Source organism: Agelaius phoeniceus, chromosome 31 (genome assembly GCF_051311805.1).
Source record: "Agelaius phoeniceus isolate bAgePho1 chromosome 31, bAgePho1.hap1, whole genome shotgun sequence".
NCBI lineage: Eukaryota > Metazoa > Chordata > Aves > Passeriformes > Icteridae > Agelaius > Agelaius phoeniceus.
Window position 1 is genome coordinate 2999702 of NC_135295.1, and position 25795 is coordinate 3025496.

The window sequence follows — 25795 nt, forward strand, 5'->3', positions numbered from 1 at the left end:
GGCGCGGCGACCACGCCCCCGCCTTGACCACGCCCCAATATTTTGACCACGCCCTAAAATCTTTGACTACGCCTATTAAGCCACGCCCATCACGCTCCCGGTCACGCCCACCGGGGAAAGGGCTTGGGAAGGGAAAAAAGGGAAAAAGAGGGGAAGGAAAAGGGGAATTTTTGCCCCAAAATGATGCAGGTGGTTTTTTCATCCCCAAAGCCATCTTTGCCTGAATGCCGCACCCACGCACTTGCCGGTTCTGGGTCGTTAAAGTCTTTGAGTGAATGTGGAATGGTGGGATCTTAAAGGGTTGGGATGGACCTTAAAGGTTAATTAGGCTCAACACTCCTGCCCTGGGCAGAAACATCTCCCACTAGACCAGATCACTCAAGGCTTGTCCATCCCGGCCTTGGACACTTCCAGGGATCCAGGGGCAGCCTCTGACAGGGCCTCCCCACCCTCACAGGGAGGAATTTCTTCCTAATATGTGACCAAACTTCTCCCTCTATCAAATTGTACCCATTAGCCCTTGAACTCTCACTACAGTTCCTGATGAAGAGTCCCTCTCCATCTCCCTGGAGCCCCTTTTAGACCCTGCTCTTCTCCAGGCTGAATATTCCCAACTCTCCCAGCCCTTTTAGCTGTGTTGTTGTCCCCACTAGATTTCCTCCAACAATTCCATATCCTTCATATTTTGGGAATGATGCTCACAATATCTGATGGGAATTACTACAGCCATTTGTAATTGCTGCTAAACAGTATTTTATTTAGCCAAATAGTGTTTTATTTGCTGCCAGAAATAGGAGAAATTAATTTTAAAATTAATTGTATAAGTAATATGTGTATGTATCCATAAAACTGGAGTGAACAAAAATCCCTGGGACTAAAACACCCACTGCAAAAAGAAATGTGAAGTCTTTGCAGAAGCAGAGATTTAAGTTGCCAATACCTGAAAACCTGGCAATGGAACCATGAACAGCAAATTGCTCTTGCATGCAAAATTCAATCCTGAAGATCCAGATGACTCCTCAGAAATGAAAAACAGCCTGTCCCTGAGCCAGCACTGTGACCTGGAGGCCAAGAAGGCCAACAAAATACTGGGCTGGGTGAGGAAGAGCATTCCCAGCAGGTCAGGGGGTGCTCCAGGCAGTGCTGAACCTCTGCAGGGCTGTGCCCAGCTCTGGCACCCTCAGCACAGCAGGGCCAGGGAGCTCCTGCAGGGTGACAAAGATGCTGAAGGGCCTGGAGGGTCCCTGCCCAGAAAGGCTGAGGGAGCTGGGGCTGCTCAGCCTGGAGAGGAGCCCCAGGGAGAGGGGCCTCAGCCCTGGGTGTCCCCGGGTGTCCCCGGGTGTCTCTCAGTGTCCCTGGGTGTCCCCAGGTGTCCTTGTTTGTCTCTCAGTGTTCCTGGGTATCCCTATCTGCCCCAGGGGGTCTTTGGCTGTCCCTGACTGCCCCTGGGTGTCTCTGAGCATCCCTGGCTGTCCCCAGATGTCCCTGTGTGTGTCCTTGGGCATCCCTGGATGTCTCTGGGTGTCCCTGGCTGTTCATGAGTGTCCCTCTGTGTGTCCCTGTCTGTCTCTGGGTGTTCCTATCTGTTCCTGGCTGTCCCCAGGTGTCCCTGTCTGTTCCAGTCTGTCCCTGGGTGTCTCTGTGTCCACAGTCTGTCCCTGTCTGTCCCAGTCTGTTCCTGGGTGTCCCACGTTTGTCCCAGTCTGTCCCAGTCTGTCCCTGTGTGCAGAGGTCAGAGCAGCCCCAGGCTCTGCTCCAGGCCCAGCAATGGCCCCAGAGCCACGGGCAGGGCCTGAGCCCAGGAGCTGCCCCTGGCCAGGAGGCAGAGCTGCTGCCCTGGGCAGTGCCCAGCGCTGAGCAGAGCCCAGAGAGGCTGTGGAGCCTCCGTGCCTGGGGGTCCCAGAGCCACCTGGCCCCAGTCCTGTGCCCTGGGATGTCTGAGCAGGGTGGTGGTACCGGATGTGCCCCACAGCGCTCCCTCCCATCCGCCCCATCCCGGCGCTCTGATTTCATTTCCCCATTCCTGAAAACCTGCCCACAACCCCGCGCTGCCCCCACCGAACGCGGCGCGGAGGGACGAAATCAATTAAAGCAATTAACACCCACAAAAACACCGGCTCTGAGGCCACACCCCTGACCACGCCCACATAACAACGCCCTTCGTAACCACGCCTCTTTTGTCCCTCAGCGCTTCCCGTAGCGGCGCCGTCACCGCGGCGGGAGCGGCCCCGGCGGGCCCGGTGAGTGCGGGGACACCGCGGTCCCTTCGGTCACACCGAGGCTCCCTCGGGGGCTCGGCCGCGCCCTCCCGCTCCCCCCGGGGCCGTGCCCGAACGGCCGCGCCGCTCCGGCCCCCGGTGTGACTGGGAATGGGGAACGGAGCCCGGCGGGCAGCACGTGGGGGGCACCGGGGGGCCGGGCCGCGCTCGATGCGCGGCGACCGCGGGTTGGTTTTGTTGAATTGGGACAAACGGGGCGTTCTGGTGGCTGTAAAGGCACTTTTGGGGTGCATTGTCTGTAATTTTTGGTGGTAAAACCACGGAAATCCACGCCTGGTGCTCCCGGAGCGCTCCCGGTGCACCGGGGCTGTTCTAAGCCGGGCCCGGTGCGCTCAGGGCCGCGGTTTCCGTCCCCTTCCCCCGGGGCTGAGCCCCAAAGCTGCGCTGGTCGTTCAGGGATTCTGTCAGAATTTCAGCATTCTCTGAGAATGCTCAAAATTAACCCCGGGTTTTAAAAGGAGTCAGCAGCAAATTAAAAAAAAATAAAAGTCAAGTATTAATATAATTCAGGCTTTGTGACTCCTTAATTTTCCTGGCTGTGACTGGGAAAGAATATTTTCCATCCCTGCTTTCTTTGCAGCTAAAAGCAATATGAAATCAATGGGATCTGTAGGATTTCTCCTTGCTGTGCACCAGCAAAGGACGGAAAATGTCCAAAAATCCCTCTTTACTCGCTCCTGAAATAGCAGGACTGGGGGGTTGTTTTCCTGCATTTATTTGAGCTGAAGGAATGAAAATTCTCATTTAGAGCGTTCACACCCTGCCCTGTGGGGTTGTTTTCCTGCTCCCTTCAGTTACAGGTGCAAATGTTCTTTTGTGCAGGTGAACCAGCTTTGTTTTGCTCACCAATTCCACCGAGGCAGCGGCTCCTCCTGAGCAATTCAGGTAATTAATTCTCCCTTTGGATGCAAATTACTGCACCCAAGAACTCTCAAAGCATCCTTGGTAGGCAATATCAGCATTTTCTCCTTGGGAGGTTCTGGGGAAAAGGCCCTGATAAAGGGAGTTTAAAAAAATTAAGATTTTACTTTCCATTAAACTATTTATTTTCTGTTAAACTATTCCTTTAAAATTTTAAAATTCAATTTTAAAATTTTAAAATTTTTAATTTTTTAAAATTAAAACTATTTTTATTTTAATGGCATGGGATTTTTTTTTCTTAAATATAAATATATATTTTAAAATAAAATTGGAAATATAACAAAAAAACTAAAATATCCACTTCTGTTCCTGCAGGAAGATGCTGAGAAGCCTGAAAGGACTCGTGTGCCATTCTCTGAAGGTAAGCCCTGTAGGAGCCTGGTGCTATTTCCAATATTTTGACTTTCCTGTGGCCTGGAATGACAATTTTCAGCATAGGAAATGAGTGAATTCCCATTGTGGGCTGAGGAAAGAGTAGGTCCAGCATTCCCACATTTCCCTGAGGAGTCTGGGGAGGGGAGCCTGGCTGGAGCCAGCTCTGAGATCCTGCACCTTCCATTCGTGTGTCTCTCAGGAAATAGGGATTATTCCTCTCTGCATGGCTGGGATGTCCAGGAGCACAACCCACCAGCCCTGCACAGATGCTCTGGGAAGAGTTTTGCCAAAAATCACAGAATTCTGGGATATTCCCAGCTGGAAGGATCATGGCCCTGCCTGGACACCCCAGCAATTCCTGCTGTGCTGGGAGCTCCCAGTGCCCCTGGAGCCCTGGCAGCCTTGGGGCTGTGCCCAGCACCTTCTGGGGGAAAAACCTTTTATTTTATTTTTTTTGTTTCATTTTCTGAGCCAGAAATGGCTCGGTGCTTGGAGTGGGTACAGTGATGCACTCTGCCCCAGCTCACAGCATCCCTGTGCCGTCCAAGGGCCTCCTGAAACCCTAAACAGCAGCAGGAGCTCATGGAGCAGGTCTGGAATTTTTTCCTGATGGAGAGGAGTTCCAGCTGTGTGGTTTGCTGCTGCCTTTTTGCCTTTCCCAGGCTTTTCCCCTCCAGCACAGCCGTGTGGCTGCAGCTCTGCCTTCTGCAGCTCTGGCTGTGCAGGGCTTCCCTTCCCGGGCAGGCTGAGGGAACAGCCCCGGATCCCTGGGATCCCTGGGACATCGGGAACAGCCCGGGATCCCTGGGGACATTGGGAACAGCCCGGGATCCCTGGGACATGCGGGAACAGCCCCGGATCCCTGGGGACATCGGGAACAGCCCGGGATCCCTGGGACGTGTGGGAACAGCCCGGGATCCCAGAGATCCCTGGGACATCGGGAACAGCCCCGGATCCCTGGGATCCCTGGGACATGTGGGAACAGCCCGGGATCCCTGGGACGTGTGGGGACAGCCCGGGATCCCTGGGATGCCTGGGACGTGTGGGGACAGCCCGGGATCCCTGGGACACCGGGAACAGCCCGGGATCCCTGGGACACCGGGAACAGCCCGGGATCCCTGGGGACATCGGGAACAGCCCGGGATCCCTGGGACATGTGGGGACAGCCCGGGATCCCTGGGACACCGGGAACAGCCCGGGATCCCAGAGATCCCTGGGACACCGGGAACAGCCCGGGATCCCAGAGATCCCTGGGACACCGGGAACAGCCCGGGATCCCTGGGACATGTGGGAACAGCCCGGGATCCCTGGGACATGTGGGAACAGCCCGGGATCCCTGGGACATGTGGGAACAGCCCGGGATCCCTGGGACATGTGGGAACAGCCCGGGATCCCTGGGACATGTGGGAACAGCCCGGGATCCCTGGGACATGTGGGAACAGCCCGGGGTCCCTGGGATATCGGGAACAGCCCGGCATTCCTGGGGACATTGGGAGCAGCCCGGCATTCCCAGAGATCCCTGGGACATTGGGAGCAGCCCGGGATCGCTGGGAGATGCGGGACCAGCCTGGGATCCGTGGGAACAGCCTGGCATTCCTGAGCCCGGGATCCGTGGGATATCGGGAACAGCCCGGCATTCCCAGAGCCCAGGATCCCCGGGAGATGCGGGAACATCCCGGGCACAGCCCTGCATTCCCAGATCCCGGGAGATGCGGGACCAGCCCGGGGTCTCTGGAAGATGCGGGACCAGCCCGGATCCTTGGATCATGCAGGAGCAGCCCGAGATCCGTGGGACATGAGGGAAGAGCCCGGGATCCGTGGGACAAGCGGGATCAGCCCGGCATTCCCGAGCCCGGGATCCCGGGAAGGTGCGGGAACAGCCCGGGAAGGTGCGGGAACAGCCCGGGAAGGTGCGGGAACAGCCCCGGATCCCGGGAAGGTGCGGGAACAGCCCCGGATCCCGGGAAGGTGCGGGATCAGCCCGGTATTCCCCAGCCCCGGATCCCCGGAAGGTGCGGGAACAGCTCCACCTCCCGGCTCGGCGCTCCCGGTTCATCTCGGGCACCACGTGATGGTTTCGCTGCCATTTCAGGGATCCCGGAGAGGCGGCTCCTGTCCCTTGGCAGATGGAAACTCAGCCCAAAATCCGCTCCCTGTTCGGGGAAACGGCGCTGGAGAGGCTGGGGTGGCTGTGCAGAGCCGCACTGGGAGCTCTGTGGATGCTCCTGGTGTTCCAAAGCCCAGGGATGGGCTGGGGGTGGCTGTGCAGGGCTCTGTGGATGCTCCAGGTGTTCCAAAGCCCAGGGATGGGCTGGGAGTGGCTGTGCAGGGCTCTGTGGATGTTCCAAAGCCCAGGGATGGGCTGGGGATGGTTGTGCAGGGCTCTGTGGATGTTCCAGGTGTTCCAAAGCCCAGGGATGTGCTGGGGGTGGTTGTGCAGAGCTCTGTGGATTTTCCTGGCATTCCAAAGCCCAGGGATGTGCTGGGGATGGTTGTACAGAGCTCTGTGGATGTTCCAGGTGTTCCAAAGCCCAGGGATGTGCTGGGGATGGTTGTGCAGAGCTCTGTGGATGCTCCTGGTGTTCCAAAGCCCAGGGATGTGCTGGGAATGGTTGTTTAGAGCTCTGTGGATGTTCCAAAGCCCAGGGATGTGCTGGGGATGGTTGTACAGAGCTCTGTGGATGTTCCAAAGCCCAGGGATGGGCTGAGGGTGGCTGTGCTGGGCTCTGTGGATGTTCCAAAGCCCAGGGATGTGCTGGGAGTGGTTGTGCAGGGCTCTGTGGATGCTCCTGGCATTCCAAACCACAGAGATGATGCTGAGTTTTTGTTCAGGAGTAGGGACCAAGCACCTTGGTCCTCTAAACTCAGGATATGATATTAATTTATAAACTCAGGGTATAAAATGCTTCAGCTGGGGTGTCCTGAGCCATCTGTAGGCAGTTTAAAATGTGGATTTTTGTAAATGGAAACAGTGATTGGTGAAATGCAAGTGTGCATCTCTGGAACTCAGCACAGCTCTGAGCAGGGCTGTACTCACTGCCTGTGTTGACTTTGTAGCACCTCAGAGAGGAGCAATTCCCCCTCTCCAGGTGCTTGGGAGCTGCTTCCACACTCACAGCCCACAGTGGCAAAGTTCCAAAGTGTCCAAAGTTTGAAGGTTAATTTTTTAGAAAAATTAAACAAAGATTGAAGTTTAAAAAAATTTTTTAGAAAAATTAAACAAAGATTGAGGTTTAATTAATTTAAATCATAATTACAGTTCACTATAAGTGGCTTTTAGCTTATCAACTTTAACTACACTGTGTTGTAAACACTTTAAAATTAATAATCCAAAATTACCCCTCGTGAGTCTTAATACAATGCATCTTTCATAGTTCTATTTCTCCAAAGTATTTTTAGTCTTATTTGCAAAACATCTTTTAAAACTTATTTCTGGTTTAGTTTCTCTCTCACCAATGTTTATCCTCTTCCATAACATTTCGAAATCAACATTTCTTATCTGAAAGTTTACATACAAATACAGGCTATGTGAACCTTCTGTCAAGTTTTAAGAATTTTCTATAAATCCATTTTCCACACAAAGCACCACCAGGTTCCAGGGGGTTTTGGGAAGGAGCTGTGGTGCTAAGACTGCAAATGGCAGTAAAATAATGTCATTGCAGGAGTGATTTACACTTGGGATGTGCTGTGCTGATGGAAAAAAAAAATAGAAATTTAATGTTTGGCTGCAAGACCAGAGGACTGGACTTGTATTCTGAGTTCCTCTCCCTTCAGAGAACTCATGAGGAGCTGCCTTGTGTCCCACAGAGATTCCACATCCTGCTGAGCTCAGTTTGGGCTTTTCAAAACGTGACATTGCTAATATTGGTTTGATGAAGCATCATTCAGCTCAAGGCTGTGCCTGGGCATCCCTAAAACCTTCACACAGAGCAAGAATTTCATCCTTGTTTCGTTTTCCTTCAGCGCTGCAGTGCCCAGGGCTGAGGGTTTGTGTGGTACCCCTGGCAGAGGATGGGCAGGGAGCTCCCCTGGCAGCTGAGCAGAGCCCAGAGCCCTCAGAGGCTCACCTGGGGCTTGAGGGGGACAAAATGAGATCCAGAGGGGCCTCCCACCACATCCAGTCCCACCCCCTGCCCGGGGCTGGGACACTTTCCTGGTTCCAGGATGCTCCAAACCCATCCAGCCTGGCCTTGGACGCTTCCAGGGGCAGCCACAGCTTCTCTGGACCCCCTGTGCAAGGATGTTCAAGGGAGATGAGAGGGATTCTGATTGCAGGCTCAGGGCTGACATTTTCTACATGATCAGGTGACAGGAATTGCCTTCTGTATTTATTCATGTATTAAACTGGCATCTTGTGCCCTGCTCAAGGCTGTAAACTGTCACCTCCGTGGATTTTCAACTAAAATAAGCGATCCTGAAGGATCATTTGCATTTGAGGAAGAAAAGGGCAATGTGGGAACAAGATGTGTGGAGTGATCTCCCTATTGGCACTGCAGCTCTTGGTTCCAGAGGCTCCAGGCTGGTTCCATCCCTTCCCTAAGGGGAGGGTCTGTCTGTCTGTCTGTCTGTCTGTCTGTCTCTGCCCCACACGGGCAGGGTGGTTCTGGGGCTGCCCGCGTTTCAAAGGATGAGTCTGGACTCTTCAGCTTTTCCATCTTCAGATTGTTGATTGTTTCTTATCTACAAAATTTTCTGTCTGCCCAGCAGAGGTCTGACCTGCAAGGCAGCCAAGGGCACTCTGCCCACCCACGGGGAGGTCATGTCTTTTTATACTAAAATCTACGTACACAATATTTACCTTTATTTCCCAATACTTTTCACCCATGTTGGCAAGTGCACCTTCACCATAAACCAATCCCCAAGTGCCAACATCACCACAGGAGATGGAGGACAAGAAGAAGAAAGAAGAAGGACGAGACACGCCCTGATCCCTCCATCTTGTCTCCATAACCCCCCTGTACCAAAAACCTTAAAGTTTATATTTCACCCTCTAAATGTGTCCCTTTTACACCCTTCACTCTAAAGTGATTCTCATGTCCTCAAACTGCTGTCACTTCTGTGGATGGATCAAAATCAAGCCACCCAACACTCCTGGCAACATTCCAGGATTTCCGAGACCCCCAAGGGTTCTCCTGGCATCTCTGGACATCGGGAGCGATGTGCTGAGTTCCCACACCTAACGGGAGGCCAAGTGCCCAAATGCTGATTGAGGCATCTGCAATGAGCCTGGCCCCACTTTCCCTGGAGCCCTGGTGGCTTTGCAGTGGCCCCTGAGGAGCCCTGGGGTGGCAGCAGGGCTGAGTCACGCCACAGCTGTCCCTGGCTCTGAGCTCTGCGTTCTGCTGCTCTCACCCAGACACACAAAATCAGAAACTGCTGCCATGGCCCTGTCAGTGCTGCTCAGGGGCTCTCAGCTTCTCCCAGAGCCTGGCTGGAGGATGCACTTTCTAAATCACTGACAAATGTTTGTGTTTTCTTTCGCCACGACATAATAAACTGCTTGTCCTGCCGCTGCTCGCTTCCTTGCCTGTTTTGGCTGGGCTTTGCAGGCAGGCTGGCTGGGGAAAAATGAATTCATCAGCTTAGCTGGCTGCTTTGGTTTCTCAGCCACGTCTGGATCCTAATGCCAGAGTCTGGGTGCAGGGACACAGGCAGGGAAATCAGCGTGGGGAGTGTAATTATAAATACCAAATAGTGGGCAGAGCTGCACTAATCCCTGGGTAATTGAGGTGATTTTGGATTGTTGGACAGGCTGAATTCTCAGGGTGCTGCCTCTCCTCAGTGTGGGCACTTCCCAGCAGTGAGGCTTTAATGGCTGCATGTGGGATCTTAAGGAATTTTGTGTAAATTGGGTCAAAAACTCAATTCTGTATTTTGGGTAAACCTCAGGTGCAGGGCTTGGCTCAGTGAGGTGGAAGTGGCTCAGGTGAGAATGGTTTCAGTGCAGGTATCTAAATGTGGAATCTGGTTCTACAGCCATGCTGAATTTCCATGCTGAATTTCCATGCTGAATTTCCATGCTAATGATGAGTTTTCATTGTAATTGCAATCAGAGTTCAGCTCTGGGTTGCTCGTGCCTCGCTGGGATCACAGAGGGCTCAGAGCAGAGGCCCTGGGCTGGTTTTCCCCAGCAATCCCTGGCTGCTGACAGCTTTGTTGTCTCTTTGCCTCTGTGAAAAACGCCAATCAATTTTTAAAAAAAAAATTTAAAAGTTTAATAGTAATAAAATGGCTATAAAAATAGTAATAAAATTAGAGTAATAAAAATTTGGACAATTAGGATTAGGATAATAGGAGACAATAAACACAAAGAGTTACAGACAGTCTGGGTACCTCTTTCTGGGCAAAATAAGCCTGAAAAAGGACCCACATTAACAGAGGATTAACCATTAAAAACAACAGCCTGTTGCATATTCATACACCTCATACATGATGCATAAATTCCATTCAAACACAGGATTCTGTCTGGGCAGTGTCAACTTCTTCCTCTGAATCCTCACTGTGAGACAGGAAGAAGTTATTTTCTTCTGATAAGGGAGGAATAAATTCTTTTTCTCTGAAAGAATCTCTGTCCTGTGGCTGCTATCTCGGTGGGAGTACCTCATTCCTCTCTTTAAAAAAAGTATCTTACTTGAGTTTCTATTTTACATTATTTACATAGTTTCTATTTTAACATTATATTGTAACCTAAAACTATATTCAACACACTACTTAAGAAAATTAATACATGTTTAATAGAATACATATTTATGTGCTATGTAAACATAATACATAAGCATAAATAATTGTAAACATAAAATGAATAATGTTGAACATTGTAGCATAGTTTCTATTTTAACATTATGTTATGACCTAAAGCTATATCTAACACACTCCTTAGGAAAATGAATGCAGCATAACTTTCTAACACAACACACCTAAATTCACTTTAATCTTTTCTCCCCTTGCTGTCCCTCAGCTGGGCCGTGGCTGTGCCCTGCACACGGCCAGGGCTGGCCTGAGCTCCGTGTCCAGCCAGGATGTGCCAGCAGCAAGGCCCCGAGCGATTTTCCACACCAGCGAGAGCGACCCGGTGAGTGACAGCCTGACAGCACTGTCCCCTGGGTGCCACCAGGGACCATCCTGGCTGCCAGCACTGTCCCCTGGGTGCCACCACTGTCCCCTGGGTGCCAGAACTGTCCCCAGCCTGCCAGCAGGGACCATCCTGCCTGCCAGCACTGTCCTCTGGGTGCCAGCACTGTCCCCATCCTGCCAGCACTGTCCCCAGCCTGCCAGAACTGTCCCCAGCCTGCCAGAACTGTCCCCAGCCTGCCAGCCCTGTCCCCAGCCTGCCAGAACTGTCCCCATCCTGCCAGCACTGTCCCCTGGGTGCCAGCAGGGACCATCCTGCCTGCCAGAACTGTCCCCTGGGTGCCACCACTGTCCCCTGGGTGCCCCTAGGGACCATCCTGCATGCCAGCACTGTCCCCTGGGTGCCAGCAGGGACCATCCTGGGTGCCACCACCATCCCCAGCCTGCCAGCACTGTCCCCTGCCTGCCACCATGGTCCCCAGGCTGCCAGCACTGTCCCCAGGCTGCCAGCACTGTCCCCTGGGACCATCCTGCCACCACTGTCCCCTGCCCTGCCACCACTGTCCCCTGGCTACCACCAGCACCATCCTGGCTGCCAGCACTGTCCCCTGGGGCCATCCTGCCACCACTGTCCCCTGGCTGCCACCAGGGCCATCCTGGCAGCCAGCAGTGCTGCCTGGGACTGTGCTGGGGTACAGGGAGTTACACACACCTACACAAGGGAGTTACACACACCTACACCAGGGAGTACACACACACCTACACCAGGGGTGCACACACACCTACACCAGGGGGTGCACACACACCTACACAAGGGAGTCACACACACCTACACCAGAGAGTTACACACACCTACAGCAGGGGTGCACACACACTTACACCAGGGGGTACAGGGGGTACACACACCTAAACCAGGGGTGCACACACTTACACCAGGGGTGCACACACACCTACACCAGGGAGTTACACACACCTACATCAGGGAGTACACACACACCTACATGAGGGGTGCACACACCTACACCAGGGGGTACACACACCTACACCAGGGGGTACACACACCTACACCAGGGGTACAGGGGGTACACACACCTACACATGGGGTACACACACCTACACCAGGGACACACACACACCTACACCAGGGGTGCACACACCTAAACTAGGGGTACACACACCTACACCAGGGGGTACACACACCTACACCAGGGGTACACACACCTACACCAGGGGTACAGGGGGTACACACACCTACACATGGGGTACACACACCTACACCAGGGAGTTACACACACCTACAGCAGGGGTGCACACACCTACACCAGGGAGTACACACACCTACACCAGGGGTACACACACCTGCACCAGGTGTACACACACACCTACAGCAGGGATCAGCTCCATGAATGGGCCGTGGCTGTGCAGGGCACCTGCTCAGGGTGGATGGAGCCTGAGAGCTCCTGGGAGCAGGGATTGATCCCTTCTCCACAGCTGCCCGGATGAGATTGCAGGAGCTGGCACAGGCTTCTCATCAGACACCATGAATTTCAACTCCAGGCTTATTCTTCCCTGGCAAACCTCCCTGAGCTGGCTGTGAAGGGGACAAAAACCACACCCCAGATGACCTGAGCACAGCCCTGCAGCATCACAATTGCAGCCTCGGCCTCTGTGTGTGTCTGGAGCACAAAATGAAGGGCAGGAAATGAATGGAAGGAGCCTTTGAGGTGCTTTGCTGCTGCTGTGTAATTGGAGCCTCTGTGATTCCTCCGGGGTCTCTATGGAAACGGCGGCAGGAGATGGTCTCGCACGTGACCCCGTGCATTGCACAGCCCAGCCCAGATGGCCACCATTGTCCCCATTGTCCCCGCTGTCCCCGCTGTCCTGCGCCTGCCTCCTGTTGCCAGGCAACCGCCTCTGCCATTCTGACCCGTGCCTGAGCTTTGCCTTTGGCCACCTCGGCCTGCCCGGGGCACTCCGCTCTTGCACCACACAGTCCCATTGAAACGGGGCTAAGAAAGGCACTGAACAGCACATTTTTCAGCAGAGTTTGTGTACCCTGCCATTAGCACAGCTCCAAGGGAGGAAACAGGAGGATAAATGACCCACATTGTGTAGGAGAGGGAAGGAATTTGCCCAGAGTCAAGCAGCAAGGCAGGGCTGAAGCTGAGGATGAAAATGGCCTCTGGAGTCCTGCTCTTGTGGAGAACCACAGGTGCTGTGTCCAGGAGAACTCCAGGGAAGCCACAGTTTGAAATAAGCTTGGGAAAAAGGAGTTTTTCACACTTCTCCTCAGGGGACACCTCCTTACAGCAGGGCACCTCTTGAACAGCCAGGATTTAACATTCACCCCTGGTGCAAGGATTTCCTGACCACTGAACCCCCCAGTTTGGCAGCTCCAGCAGCTCAGCTTTTGCTGAAGTTACCAAACTTCCCAGAAATCATTCCTTGAATCAGGAGTTCCTCAGATCCTGCAGCTGTGCCAAGGTCAAGCCCAGAGTCCAGGACACCCTGGCCTGCCCTGTGTCCCCCAGGGAGGGTGGGACAGGGGTGGCTGCTGAGTGGAAGGGGCAGAAGGTGGGAGCAGAGGGGTATTCTGTGCTGAACAGGCTGCAAATCTGTCCTGAAGAAGGGAAGGGAGACTTAACAAGAATCCTGGGAGCAGGAAATTCATGGATGTGCAACAGAGCTTCCAGCAGTGCTCCATGGAGAGTCCATCAGGAGCTGGGAAAAGCCAAAATATTCCTGGCCAAACAGGCAGAAGAAACCTGCACACAAAAAATGCTGGCACGTAAAATAAAGAGAACAAGGGAATTGTTGTATTTGTTGTTGTGCATGGCAGTTTTTATCTATAACAGGAATAAAGAGGAGGATGCTTTTACTTTAAATCCATGGGAAAAAATGCAGAAAGCAGAGCAGGACAAGATCTAAGCTTCAAAGATTAACACAAAACTGCTAAAAGTCACACAGTAAGGGCTGCAGAGTAGTCTCTGTTGACTGTCCTAATTAGACAAGACACAAAAAAGGATGATTTGAGCAAGAGGAAAGAAGTAAGGGCTTTGCAGGTATTGCATGGCAGGAAAAGAGAATCATGAAGGGAAAAAGCAGGCATTAAATTCTCAGATAAAAAAAAAAAGAAGAAAAAGAAATAAAAATAATATAAAAATAAAAAATTATAAAAATAATATAAAAATAATAAATAATAAAAATAATAAATAATAAATAAATAAATAAAATAAAAATCAGATCCCAGGGACAACAGCTTCTTGCTGTCATTATGGTGAGACCTGCAGGGGAAACACTGGAAATAAATGCAGCAGGATTCATCAGGTGCAGTGGAGGAATAGCCCTGATCACTGGGGTCACCACAAGGGACTGGAAATTATTGCCCCAAAAAAGAAATTGGGATTTTTTAAGCCTCCAGCCCCAGTAACCAAATGGCACAGTGGGAATCACTGCTGGGAGGCAGCAGCCCAAGGCAGAAAACATCATTTTGTCACAGAAGAGAGTGAGTGTGAGAGCAGCAGGTGACTCAGAAGGGTGCCACAGCCTTGCCACGGTTTGGGGGGGCTGCTGGAAGGGGAGGTGAATCCATGGTGCCCCCCAAACACCACAGGTTGTGCATGGGCTCAGAGAATCCCCCCATTGCTCAGTGCCCCAGGTTGTGCATGGGCTCAGAGAATCCCCCCATTGCTCAGTGCCCAGTTTGTGCATGGGCTCAGAGAATCCCCCCATTGCTCAGTGCCCCAGGTTGTGCATGGGCTCAGAGAATCCCCCCATTGCTCAGTGCCCAGTTTGTGCATGGGCTCAGAGAATCCCCCCATTGCTCAGTGCCCCAGGTTGTGCATGGGCTCAGAGAATCCCCCCATTGCTCAGTGCCCAGTTTGTGCATGGGTTCAGAGAATCCCCCCATTGCTCTGTGCCCCAGGTGGGGTCTCCTCTCTTCAGCCTCTTCCAAGCATCTCCAGCAGTGTCCTGACCCCACAGCTCCTGCTTTATTCCTTTGGTGTTATTGTGTTCCTGCTTTATTCCTTTGGTGTTATTGTGCTCCTGCTTTATTCCTTTGGTGTTATTCCTCCTCTTGCTGTGCCCCCAGTGAGAGAATATTGAGCATTGCCTCCCTGCCCACCCTCCCAGGCTCCTGTGCCCAGGGAAGGCATCACCAGGTGCCAATTCCCCTTTGCTCTCCCAGGATCCCAATTGTCCTTTCCCAGAATGCCAACTTCCCTTTTCCAGGGTCCCAGTTGCCCTTTTCTCTCCCAGGATCCCAGTTGTCCTTTTCCAGGATCCCAATTGCCATTTTGTCTCCAAGGGTCCCAATTGCCCTTTTCTCTTCCAGAATCCCAATTGCCCTTTCCCAGGGTGCCAGTTCCCCTTTTCCAGGGTCCCAATTGCCATTTTCTCTTCCAGGGTCCCAATTCCCCTTTTCTCTTCCAGGATCCCAGTTGCCCTTTTCCAGGGTCCCAATTGCCATTTTCCAAGCTGCCAATTGCCATTTTCTCTCCCAGAATCCCAATTCCCCTTTCCCAGAATGCCAATTCCCCTTTTCCAGGGTGCCAATTCCCCTTTTCTCTCCCAGAATGCCCATTGTCCTTTTCCAGGGTCCCAATTCCCCTTTTCCAGAATCCCAGTTCCCCTTTTCTCTCCCAGAATCCCAATTCCCCTTTTCCAGGATCCCAATTCCCCTTTTCCAGGGTCCCAATTCCCCTTTCCCAGGGTCCCAATTCCCCTTTTCCAGGATCCCAATTCCCCTTTTCCAGGGTCCCAATTCCCCTTTTCTCTCCCAGGATCCCAATTCCCCTTTCCCAAGGTCCCAATTCCCCTTTGCTCTCCCAGGGTCCCAATTCCCCTTTTCTCTCCCAGGATCCCAATTCTCCTTTTCCAAGGTCCCAATTCCCCTTTTCCAGGATCCCAATTGCCCTTTTCCAGGGTCCCAATTCCCCTTTTCTCTCCCAGGATCCCAATTCCCCTTTCCCAAGGTCCCAATTCCCCTTTGCTCTCCCAGGGTCCCAATTGCCCTTTTCTCTCCCAGGATCCCAATTCCCCTTTTCTCTCCCAGGATCCCAATTCCCCTTTTCCAGAATCCCAATTCCCCTTTTCCATGGTCCCAATTCCCCTTTTCCAGGATCCCAATTCCCCTTTTCTCTCCCAGGATCCCAATTCCCCTTTTCTCTCCCAGAATCCCAATTCCCCTTTTCCAGGATCCCAATTCCCCTTTTCTCTCCCAGGATCCCCATTGCCCTCTTCTCTTGCAGGCCAAGCACTCGGATCAGCACGAGGGCCGCCTGTACAGCATCCCCCTGCAGGAGGTGAAGGCTGTGTTCCCCCATGGGCTGCCCCATCGTTTCCAGCAGCAGGTATTCCAGCTTGGAGGGATGCACAGAGCCCTGGGGCTGTCCCTGCAGCCCTGGAAGTGCCCAAGGCCGGGCTGAAGGGGCTTTGGAACAAGCTGGGGTAGTGGGAGCTGTCCCTGCCCATGGCTGGGATGAGTTTAAGGCTCTCCCATCCAGCCTGATTCCCTGATTCTGTGTGGGAAGAAGCAGATCCATTGGTGACTGTGGTGTTTTCCTGTTGGGATGGGAGAGAGCAGAGTGCAGTTATCCCTTGCCATTATATAGATTTTCAGCTTCTAAAATCTCCCTTTTTTTCTGAGTCAACCACCCAGAGCAGAAGATTTGAGGGTTCCACCTCAGGCAACTTTTGTTCCAGTGGTTTTCATCTGGAACATCCAAGCACAAAATGAATTACAGAAATATTTTCTACAAAGCAGCACTCTCCATTTGCAGAAGGCTTCAAACCTGGTTTTATTCTAGCATGCATGCTTTTTATACATCCTTACAAAGCTCATAAGTTTACACTCTACTCATTGGTCAGGAAAGACAAAGTGCTCCTTGGAATAATTGCAGGTTTCTCTTATTTCTCCTTCTTTCTTTCTTGGTTTCTATGTCAACAACCTTGGTAGAAAATTCTTTCAGGGGCAAACATGGATCCTCTCCTCAAACTTCTGTCTGGCTCACAGAAGTTGCTGTAAAACTCTTCCACAGGGCTGTATTTCTGTGTCAACCAGGCTGTCTCATGAAATAAGTTTCTATCTGCAACAGCACAATTGTGTCTCCTGATCTGTGGGTGAGGGGGATGGAGCTGTGCAGGCCCTGCCCTGCCTGGGTCAGGGACAGATTCCTCACCTGTGCAAATCCATGGCCAGGCCAGGCTCCCACACCCCACTTGTGGGAACAGGGGACCCAGAAAACTCTTTTTGGGCACAGGAAGGACAAGAAAATCCTTTCCCTGAGGGGAAGCAGCACTTGACCAACTCTCAAATGCTGCTTGACCAACCCTGTGGGTGCTGCTGGGCAGAGCTGGGTGTTGGAGCCCTGGATGCTGAGAATTTCAAACTTTCTGTGCTTAAAGGCACAGCCCACAAGAGAACACTACAATTGACCTGAGGCTGTGGAGAAGGCTTCAAAAACTGATTAATAATACTAAAATTGCAGGTGTGTAGTTGGTTAGAAGTTTACTTTGTGGTATTACTTTGTGTAATATCACAAAGTAGAAAACTTAAAGTTCGGGGTTTTAGAATATAGAAAGAAATATGAAGCAAGATGGAAGTTTTAGAGCAGAGGTTGTTCTTCTTTACCTTCTTCCTTTTTCTTCATGGGTTTGGGTGATGTTTTGTAATTGGACAGAAAAGTCCTCAGTGCAAGTTGAAGGGATCAGTTATGGGGTTAAAAGGGAAATAATCTGGGTGTCATTTCTTAATTGGCACAGACCCACAAGAGAACACTACAATTGACCTGAGGCTGTGGGGAAGGCTTCAAAAATTAATTAATAATACTAAAATTACAGGTGTGTAGTTGGTTAGAAGCGTGCAATATCACTAAGTAGAAAACATAAAGTTTGGGTTTTAGAATAGAGAAAGAAATATGAAGCAAAATAGAAGTTTTAGAGCAAAGTTGTTCTTCTTTACCTTCTTCTTCATAGGTTTGGGTGATGTTAAAGTCTGCATTGGGGGCTTGGAGGGATCAGTTATTGGGTCAAAAGGAAAATAACCTAGGTATCATTTCTTAATTGGAAAGTTTAGTCTTAAAAGACTTTGTAAGAAGAGATAGTGAACAATTTTTGTGCCTTGCTCATGAAAGGCTGCAGAACTCATGGCTGTGAGGCTGTAACACAGATTAATAATAATAATAATAGTAATAATAGTAATAATAGTAATAATAATAATAATAATAATAATAATAATAATAATAATAAACACCTGAGTCTGACCACGAGCCACCATCTCAGGTGCCTTCAATGCTGACCTGCAGAAACCCATAGCTGGGGGTGCTGGGGGCCTGCAGGCAGGTTTGGAGCAGGGCTGGGGACAGCTGTGGCACTTTGCTCACAGCTGTCCCTCCTCAGATCCAGACCTTCAACGAGGCGCGGGTGATGGTGCGGAGGCCGGCGCTGGAGATCCTGGCGTACCTGAAGGGCTCCAACTTGGCCCACCCTGCTGTCAGATACGTGATCTGTATCCTTCAGCTGCAGCTGGAATGGAGAGAAACACAAGGAATTCCTGCAGGGAGAGGGTGGTTGTGGGCTGGGCTGGTCTCCAGGAGCAGGAGATTTTCATTCCGGTGTTTTTCATCTCTACCATCCAAGCACCAAATGAATTACAGAAATATTTTCCATGGCTGTGTTGTAGTTGGGACAGAGACAATGCAAAGCAGCACACCCCATTTTCAGAAGGCTCCAAACCTGGTTTTATTACAGCATTCCTGCTTTTTATGCATGCATGTGGTCTGTGCTCAGTGCAGGGGCTCTGGGCCCTTCAGGGAGCTCAGAGCTTGGATGTCTCTGTTTTAACTCCTGGCACAGCCAGGGTCAGCACACAGGGCAGGGGCTCCTCAGCTCTGCTCAGTGGGGTGGGACAGGCAGCAGGAGCTCTCTGGGTGAAATTCCATCCCTGCTTTGACGAGCTCTGGGCTCCCTTTGTGCCCTTTCTGGAGGAATCACAGTCAAGTACAAACTGAGGTGGTTTTTCAGAGCCTTTCCTTGACAGTGCTTGCTGGAGATGGTGAGAGAGGAACGGGGAAGACCATGACCCTGTGCCACGTGGTTCACTACTGCTCCAGGCAGGGCTGGCTGGTGCTGCACATCCCAGATGGTGAGAAACCCAGGGCTCTGGTACCACACACCAAAAAAGCTGCTTCAGGAGCTCTAGGATATCCCTCCACAACCTGTCCTTGTTTTTCCATAGTGGAAAAGGCTCATAAAACACAAGATATAAAGCACAAAACCCCCCAAATAAAGTAGAGCATAATTAGGTATTTTCACCTTCTCATATGTCCTTTGGTCCAGTTTGGTTTCCTCCATTGTTACCAAGCATGGGAAGGGATTGTTTGGGAGCTGTGGGATATCCCACCACAATCTCTCCTTGTTTTTCCATACTGGAAAAGGTCCATAAAACACAAAAACCCCAAATAAAGTAGAGCATAATTAGTTATTTTCACCTGCTCACACATCCTTGGGGCCAGTCTGGTTTTCTCCATTGTTAACGAGCATGGAAAGAGATTTTGGGGTCTGTGTGGCCTCCTCTGCTCCTGAGGGACAGTTCTGCAGGAAGGATGGAGCTGCATCCACCTCTGGGGTCCCAAAGCCATGAACCTGTTGAGATGAATCCAGAGGAGGCACCCAGATGATCAGAGGGATCAGGGGAGCAGCTCTGCTCTGAGGAAAGAATTGGGATTGTTCAGTTCAGAAGGAGAAATTTGGATTGTTCAGCCTGGAGAAGAAAAGGCTCTGGGTTTACCTGATTGTGGCCTTCCAGGGCCTAATGGGACTGCAAGAAAAATGGAGAGAGAATATTTACAAGGGACTGGAGGGACAGGACAAGGGGGAATGGCCTCCTCCCACTGCCAGAGGGCAGGGATGGATGGGATGTTGGGATGAAATTCCTCCCTGTGAGGATGGGGAGGCCCTGAGAAGCTGTGGCCGCCCCTGGATCCCTCCAAGGCCAGTTTGGGTGGGGCTTGGAGCACCCTGGGTCACTGGAAGGTGTCCCACAGGATCATGGAATGGGTTGGGTTGGTTGATCTTGAAGGTCCCTCCCAACCCAACCCAACCCAACCCAACCCATTCCATGATTCTGTGACTTTCCTTACCAGAGCTGCAGAATAAGGACAAGCAACACAAACACCCCTACCATCCCCACCTCATACCATTATTTTGACTAAAAAAAAAAAAATATATATATATATATATTCAAACCAACAGTTTTATTTTGCTGACAGCTCATCTCTGGGTGAAGAACTGCAAGGAGCTTTTTCACTCTTCCTACAACAAAGACAGGCTGGATCAGCCTCTGCAGGCTTCTGTCTGGCTCAAGAACTTCAAAACCTCCAATGAACGTTTCCTGGAAGAGGTTGGTGGCTGCAAACCCCACCCCTGCCCCTGCTGCTCTTCAGCTGCTGCAGGAAAAGCACTTTGGGTCCCTCTGTGGGGACGGCTGGTGCTGGTGGATGCTTCTCCCAGATTCTGCAATCCAGCCTTGCTTTGCCTCCTACCATCCCCAATCTCATCATTGTTTCCTTCCCACAGATAAAAACACAAAGAAAATACATTTGGGGCAAAAGAGAAAGCACAGAGGAGGGCAGACCTTTGAGGGAAGTGGTGGAGCAGGTAAGGAGCAGCCACTGCTGTGTCTGTGGGGCAGATTGCTCCTCAGGATCTTAGAGATGGATGGGAGTCCTGGGAAATAGGAGGGGTCTCCCTGTCCACAAAAGGTGATGATGTGGTGGATCTGTAAAGAAAATTGTACAGAGAATTTGGATAGAAGACCAAGTTAGAATTAGAAATTCCCATGTTTTGATGCTCAAACTGCTCTTGGAAGAGGCTGTTGACTGTCAGTTTGTCTTCCTCTGGAAGGGCTGCCCAAAAGTCACTCCCTAGCAAGAAACTGTCTTGGTTTGACAAGACAGGTGTCTGTCTGCTCAGGAAGGCAGGAGCCTCCCCTGAAATGGAAAATGTAAACCCCCTCCCTCTGAATTGTTATAATTTTGAAATTAAGGGGCTCTCAGGCAAAGATGTGGGAGCAGGAATGACAGTTCTTTATTAGGAAAAATAAAAATACAAATGCAATAGTACAAAAAAACCCAAAAACCCCACTGCCAGAGCCAGCCCAGGCCCTGCCCCCTGTGTGTCAGGGGGTGGCACAGCCCCATCCCATGGGGGCTCAGCCCTCCTGCAGTGCCAGCTGTGGCTCTGCTGGAGCAGGGATCCTGCACAAGGGGGGAGTTTTCCTCTGCAGCTCCAGGGCTGCTGCAGATGGGCCTGGGCTCCCTCTGGCCATGCAGGGCAGCAGAAGCTGCTCCTCTGGCAATGCACTGGGCAAAGGCTGCTGGGCTGTCCCAAAGCTCAGATTGGATCCAGGTAGGAATGCTTGGCTCCTCCCCTGGGCGGAGCATCTCCCCATGGGATGATGGGATTGGATCAGCCCTGCAGGGACACTCACTGGCCATGGACAGAAGATAATTAATGATTAATGGCTCATTAACAGCAGATACCTCCTGGAGGGAGGATTGATTGTGGAAGAGATAAAGAGAACTGCCCAGTGAACAGAACTGCTCCACCTGGTTTTGACAGTGTTAAACAGTGTTAATTTTAACAATGAACAGCAGATAACTGCCCCACCTGGTTTTAGCAGTGTTAACTTTAACTATGAACAGCTGATAACTGCCCCACTTGGTTTTAGCAGTGTTAACTTTAACAATGAACAGCAGATAACTGCCCCACTTGGTTTTAGCAGTGTTAACTTTAACAATGAACAGCAGATAATTGCCCCACCTGGTTGTAGCAGTGTTAACTTTAACAATGAGCAGCAGATAACTGCCCCCCCTGGTTTTGACAGTGTTAACTTTAACAATGAGCAGCAGCTCCCTGCCCCACTTGGTTTTAGCAGTGTTAACTTTAACAATGAGCAGCAGCTCCCTGCCCCACTTGGTTTTAGCAGTGTTAACTTTAACAATGAGCAGCTGATAACTGCCCCACCTGGTTTTAGCAGTGTTAATTTTAACTAACAGCAGATAACTGCCCCACTTGGTTTTAGCAGTGTTAAACAATGTTAATTTTAACAATGAGCAGCAGATAACTGCCCTGCTTGGTTTTGACAGTGTTAACTTTAACAATGAACAGCATCTAACTGCCCCACTTGGTTTTAGCAGTGTTAATTTTAACAATGAACAGCAGATAACTGCCCCACCTGGTTTTAGCAGTGTTAACTTTAACAATGAGCAGCAGCTACCTGCCCCACTTGGTTTTAGCAGTGTTAATTTTAACAATGAGCAGCAGATAACTGCCCCACCTGGTTTTAGCAGTGTTAATTTTACAATGAGCAGCAGCTCCCTGCCCCACCTGGTTTTAGCAGTGTTAATTTTAACAATGAGCAGCAGATAACTGCCCCACCTGGTTGTAGCAGTGTTAACTCTAACAACGAGCAGCAGCTCCCTGCCCCACGTCTGGCAGGAGGCACACAGAGCACAGCCCAGGGCAGAGGCTGAGCTGTGCCCTGTGCTCCCTGCAGGGCCTGGCTCGGGTCAGGAGTGCCAGCGATGCCGTGGGGGTGCTGCTGAGGGAGCTGAAGCTGCAGAGCCCCCGCGGCTCCTTCCGGCTCCTGGTGGCCGTGGACGGCGTCAACGCGCTCTGGGGCCGGACCACGCTGAGCAAGGAGGACAAGAGCCCGGTGGGTGAGGATGGGCCTGCTGGGCTGGAGATGCTCACAGTGCCAAGCAACCCCCTCCATTTGCAGAAGGCTTCAGACCTGGCTTTATTCTAGCATGCATGGTTTTTGTACATTCTTGCAAAATGCAGAAGTTTACACTTCACTCGTTGGTCAGGAAAGACAAAGTGCTCATAGTTTCAGGTTTCTCTTATTGCTCCTTCTTTCTTTCTTGGTTTCTGTGTCAACAGCCTTGGTAGAAAATTCTTTCAGGGGTAAACATGGATCCTCTCCTCAAACTTTTCTCTGTCTCACAAGTCACTATAAAACCTCTTCCACAGGTGCCTTTTTGGGCTACCTAAAAACAGAGGCCAGACAAAATTAAGGGGATAAAAGCAGTTCCATTTATTGATGGGTCTTCAGGTACATTTTGGGCAGACAAAGCTCTAGGGGCTGCACACAAAATGGACAACACATCCCAGGTTTTCACACTTTTATAAGTTTGGTCCATTTGCATATTGGAGGTTAATCTTCCAATTACAGCTTCAGGTAATGAAGGCATTTACCCCAAGTTTGCTCCCCCCAGCTCCCTTTTCTTTTACATTTCTCAAGGCTTGAGGCAGGGAGGTGTCCTTGATTGCCAGGCCTGGAGAGGAATTCTTGTGTCTGCCCAAAATGGGAAAGCTGTAGCTAGCATTGTATGTGGAGTTCAGAGTTAGACAGTAAGAACTGCAGGATTACAAATATATAAAAATTATAAAATTTCAAAATAATATAATGTAATATAATACAATGTAATATAATGTAATGTAATATAATATAACATAATATAATATAATATATAAAAATTATAAAAGCTAAAATCCTAAGGCATCATTTCCCCAGAGCTCTGCCCTGGCACAGCCCTGATTCCTGCTGCAGGGAGGAGCAGGGAGGCTGCTTCAATTTTAGTTCTGTGTCAATCCCTGCAAATGTTCAGGCTTTGGAGGGGCCTGAGAGGTTCATATTGTGCTTCAGGCAGTTTTTCCTGAGTTTTTCCTTCTCTCCCTGAGGCAGAAGTGCAGGTGGGTGTTGTTGGAGGGGCAGGGCCTGGCTGTTGCTCAGGGCAGCGTGACTCAGGCTCGATGCTGCAGGGCCCAGGGAAAGCAGAGAATAAAAGGTGCCTGAAGGATAGAAATGATCCTGCCAGCCTAGCTGGAGTCAGGGGAGGGGAATTTGTGTCTGACAGAAGCTGCTGGCAATGAAATGGTGACGCAGATCATCTCCACCAGGTCGCTCCAGAGGAGCTGACGCTCGTGCACAACCTGCGGAAGATGCTGAGGAACGACTGGGTGAGTTCCAGGCTCTGCCACAGTGAGAGCCCAGCAATGAAATCTGCCACAAGCCCAAAGGCACAGGTGCAGCAGTGCTGAGGGAGAGCAGCAGTGTCTCACCAGTGTTTGTGTCACCCCTGAGGAGATGGGGACAGCTGGAACCTGAGCAGCATTTCCTGATTCCCCTGGCTGGGGTGCCCTGAGCTGGAGGTGTCTCACAGCCCTTTGGGTTATCAATTCCTGGAGCTAGTGAGAACTTCTGCTTTCTGAACATTTTGCTGTAGGAGGTCAACTCCTCCTGCTGCTTTTTCCACCCCCTTGGAGCTAGAACCAGTAGGCTGCAGATTTAAAGGTGTATAGGAAAGTCCATTTTAAAGTATTTCACTTGTTGGCATAGAAAACCCATCACAGGTAAGAAAAGTTTTAATGCCAGCCCTGGGAACATGAGCTGTATATTTATTTTCTCTGTGCTCACACGGAGCACCCTGGATTAGTGTGGTCTGGAGCATTATAAAAAGTTAATTTGCAGAATTTTTGAAGAATCCAGGTCCCAGAATGGGATCCTAAAGCCCACCCAGTGCCACCCCTGCCATGGCAGGGACACCTCCCACTGTCCCAGGCTGCTCCAGCCCCATCCAGCCTGGCCTTGGGCACTGCCAGGGATCCAGGGCAGCCCCAGCTGCTCCGGGCACCTGTGCCAGGCCTGCCCACCCTCCCAGCCAGGAATTCCTGCCCCATATCCCATCCAGCCCTGCCCTGTTACTGTGAAACCGTCCCCCCTTGTTCCCAGCTCTCCTGGAGCCCCTTTAGGCCCTGCAGGGGCTCTGAGCTCTCCCTGGAGCTTTTCCTTCTCCAGGTGAGCACCCCCAGCTCTCCCAGCCTGGCTCCAGAGGGGCTCCACCATGGAACCTCCTCTGGACTTGCTCCTGCAGCTCCATCCTGCAATCAAAAGATGCCTCAGGGGTTGATCCTAAACCAGCACTGGGTTTGATGCTGACAGCATTTTTATTTCTGATCTGCTTTCCAGAGTGGAGGTGCCATTGTGACCACCCTCAGCCAGACGGGCTCGCTCTTCAAGCCCAGCTCAGCCTACACTCCCCAGGAGTTGCTGGGAAAGGTCAGTCACGGCCTCTTTTGGGCTTTTTCCCCTCTTCACATTGGGAAACAAACAAAAAAATTGTTTGGTGACCTGGTTCTGTTCAAGGGGGCACTGCTCAGGCTCTCTGTGGATCACATACACCCTTAGCAGTGCCCTGAGTGCCAGGGCAGTCAAAAATGTCCTGGGGTGTGCCAGGCACAGGGACAAGGCAGGGACTGTCCCTGCTCTGCCCTGGGGCAGTTTGGGCATCCCGGTCTGTGAAAGGGCTGAAGCTGCAGGAGAGTGTCCCAGGGAGGGTCTGCAGGATGAGGAGCATCTGAGGGCATTTCAGTGCAGCTGGAAAAGAGGAGCCTGAAAGGAGATCAGGGACCTGCAGCTCTGATTCTGTGACCAGCACAGGACCCAAGAGAACCCCTGGAGCTGTGTCAGGGCAGGGGGAAGGTTTTCCCCCCAGAGGGAATGGGCACAGCCCCAGGGCTGCCAGAGCTCCAGGAGCACTTGGACACCACTCCCAGGCACAGGCTGGGATCGCTGGGGTGTCCCAGGGCCAGGAGCTGCACTGGGTGATCCCTGTGGGTCCCTTCCAACTCTGGGTATTCCATGACTGAGCTCCCAAGGCCTCTGGGCCGTGTCCCCAGCCAGCCCCCAGCACTGACCCTGCCTGAGCTCCCTTCCCAGGAGGGTTTCGATGCCTTGGACCCCTTTGTGCCCATCCCGGTCCCCAACTACAGCCCGAGGGAGTTCGAGAGCTGCTACGGCTACTACCTGGAGCGGAGGTGGCTGCAGCACGAGAAAGGTCAGTGCTGGGAGAGGGGCAAGACCGGAGCCGTTCCCTCCCTCCAGCCCTCCCGCAGCCCCTCCAGCTCTGGTTTTCTCTGTTTTTCTCTCTCGCAGCGCACACGGAGGACGGCAAAGCGGAGCTGCAGTTCCTCAGCGGCTCCAACCCGCGGCAGCTGGACCGGCTGGCGGGACCCCTATAGCGCAATAAAGGCTCCGTTCCCCGCTGTCCGTGTCCGTGTCCGTGTCCGTGTCCGTGTCCGTT

The 25795-nt window shown here is 51.6% G+C and overlaps 1 protein-coding gene and 3 long non-coding RNA genes across 5 annotated transcripts; 3 read left to right on the forward strand and 1 right to left on the reverse strand.

Moving 5' to 3' along the window:
• The first annotated feature begins 2154 nt into the window (after nucleotides 1–2154).
• Nucleotides 2155–25758, forward strand: DAP3 (death associated protein 3). 2 transcript variants are annotated; one of them, XM_054651182.2, is made up of 14 exons: nucleotides 2155–2240; nucleotides 3102–3164; nucleotides 3516–3561; nucleotides 10534–10647; nucleotides 15899–16000; nucleotides 18048–18156; nucleotides 18700–18792; nucleotides 19919–20049; nucleotides 20226–20306; nucleotides 22207–22365; nucleotides 23613–23672; nucleotides 24682–24771; nucleotides 25432–25549; nucleotides 25648–25758. In XM_054651182.2, exons 3-14 carry the CDS (start codon nucleotides 3520–3522, stop codon nucleotides 25731–25733), a joined length of 1185 nt encoding a protein of 394 aa, XP_054507157.2. In that variant the 5' UTR covers nucleotides 2155–2240; nucleotides 3102–3164; nucleotides 3516–3519; the 3' UTR covers nucleotides 25734–25758. The 2 variants fall into 2 exon arrangements, with proteins under 2 accessions (XP_054507157.2, XP_077047989.1); XM_077191874.1 differs by lacking the exon at nucleotides 10534–10647.
• LOC143696194 (uncharacterized) lies at nucleotides 5051–6179 on the forward strand. The gene is made up of 3 exons (XR_013185651.1): nucleotides 5051–5443; nucleotides 5486–5543; nucleotides 5588–6179. It is a non-coding gene; the product is annotated as an uncharacterized LOC143696194 (long non-coding RNA).
• On the forward strand, nucleotides 6181–9766 carry LOC143696195 (uncharacterized). The gene is made up of 2 exons (XR_013185652.1): nucleotides 6181–6766; nucleotides 6807–9766. It is a non-coding gene; the product is annotated as an uncharacterized LOC143696195 (long non-coding RNA).
• On the reverse strand, nucleotides 21884–25654 carry LOC143696193 (uncharacterized). The gene is made up of 3 exons (XR_013185650.1): nucleotides 25519–25654; nucleotides 22109–22699; nucleotides 21884–21904 (listed from the first exon to the last, which is right to left on the reverse strand). It is a non-coding gene; the product is annotated as an uncharacterized LOC143696193 (long non-coding RNA).
• Nucleotides 25759–25795: the final 37 nt, after the last annotated feature.

Excerpts from the sequence above, each read along its gene's own strand:
- DAP3 (XM_054651182.2), top strand. The coding sequence starts at position 3,520 with ATGCTGAGAAGCCTGAAAGGACTCGTGTGCCATTCTCTGAAG. Across the intron at positions 10,648-15,898 it reads ACACCAGCGAGAGCGACCCG|GCCAAGCACTCGGATCAGCA; the intron begins GTGAGTGACAGC and ends CTTCTCTTGCAG. Across the intron at positions 18,793-19,918 it reads GGTGCTGCACATCCCAGATG|CTCATCTCTGGGTGAAGAAC; the intron begins GTGAGAAACCCA and ends TTTTGCTGACAG.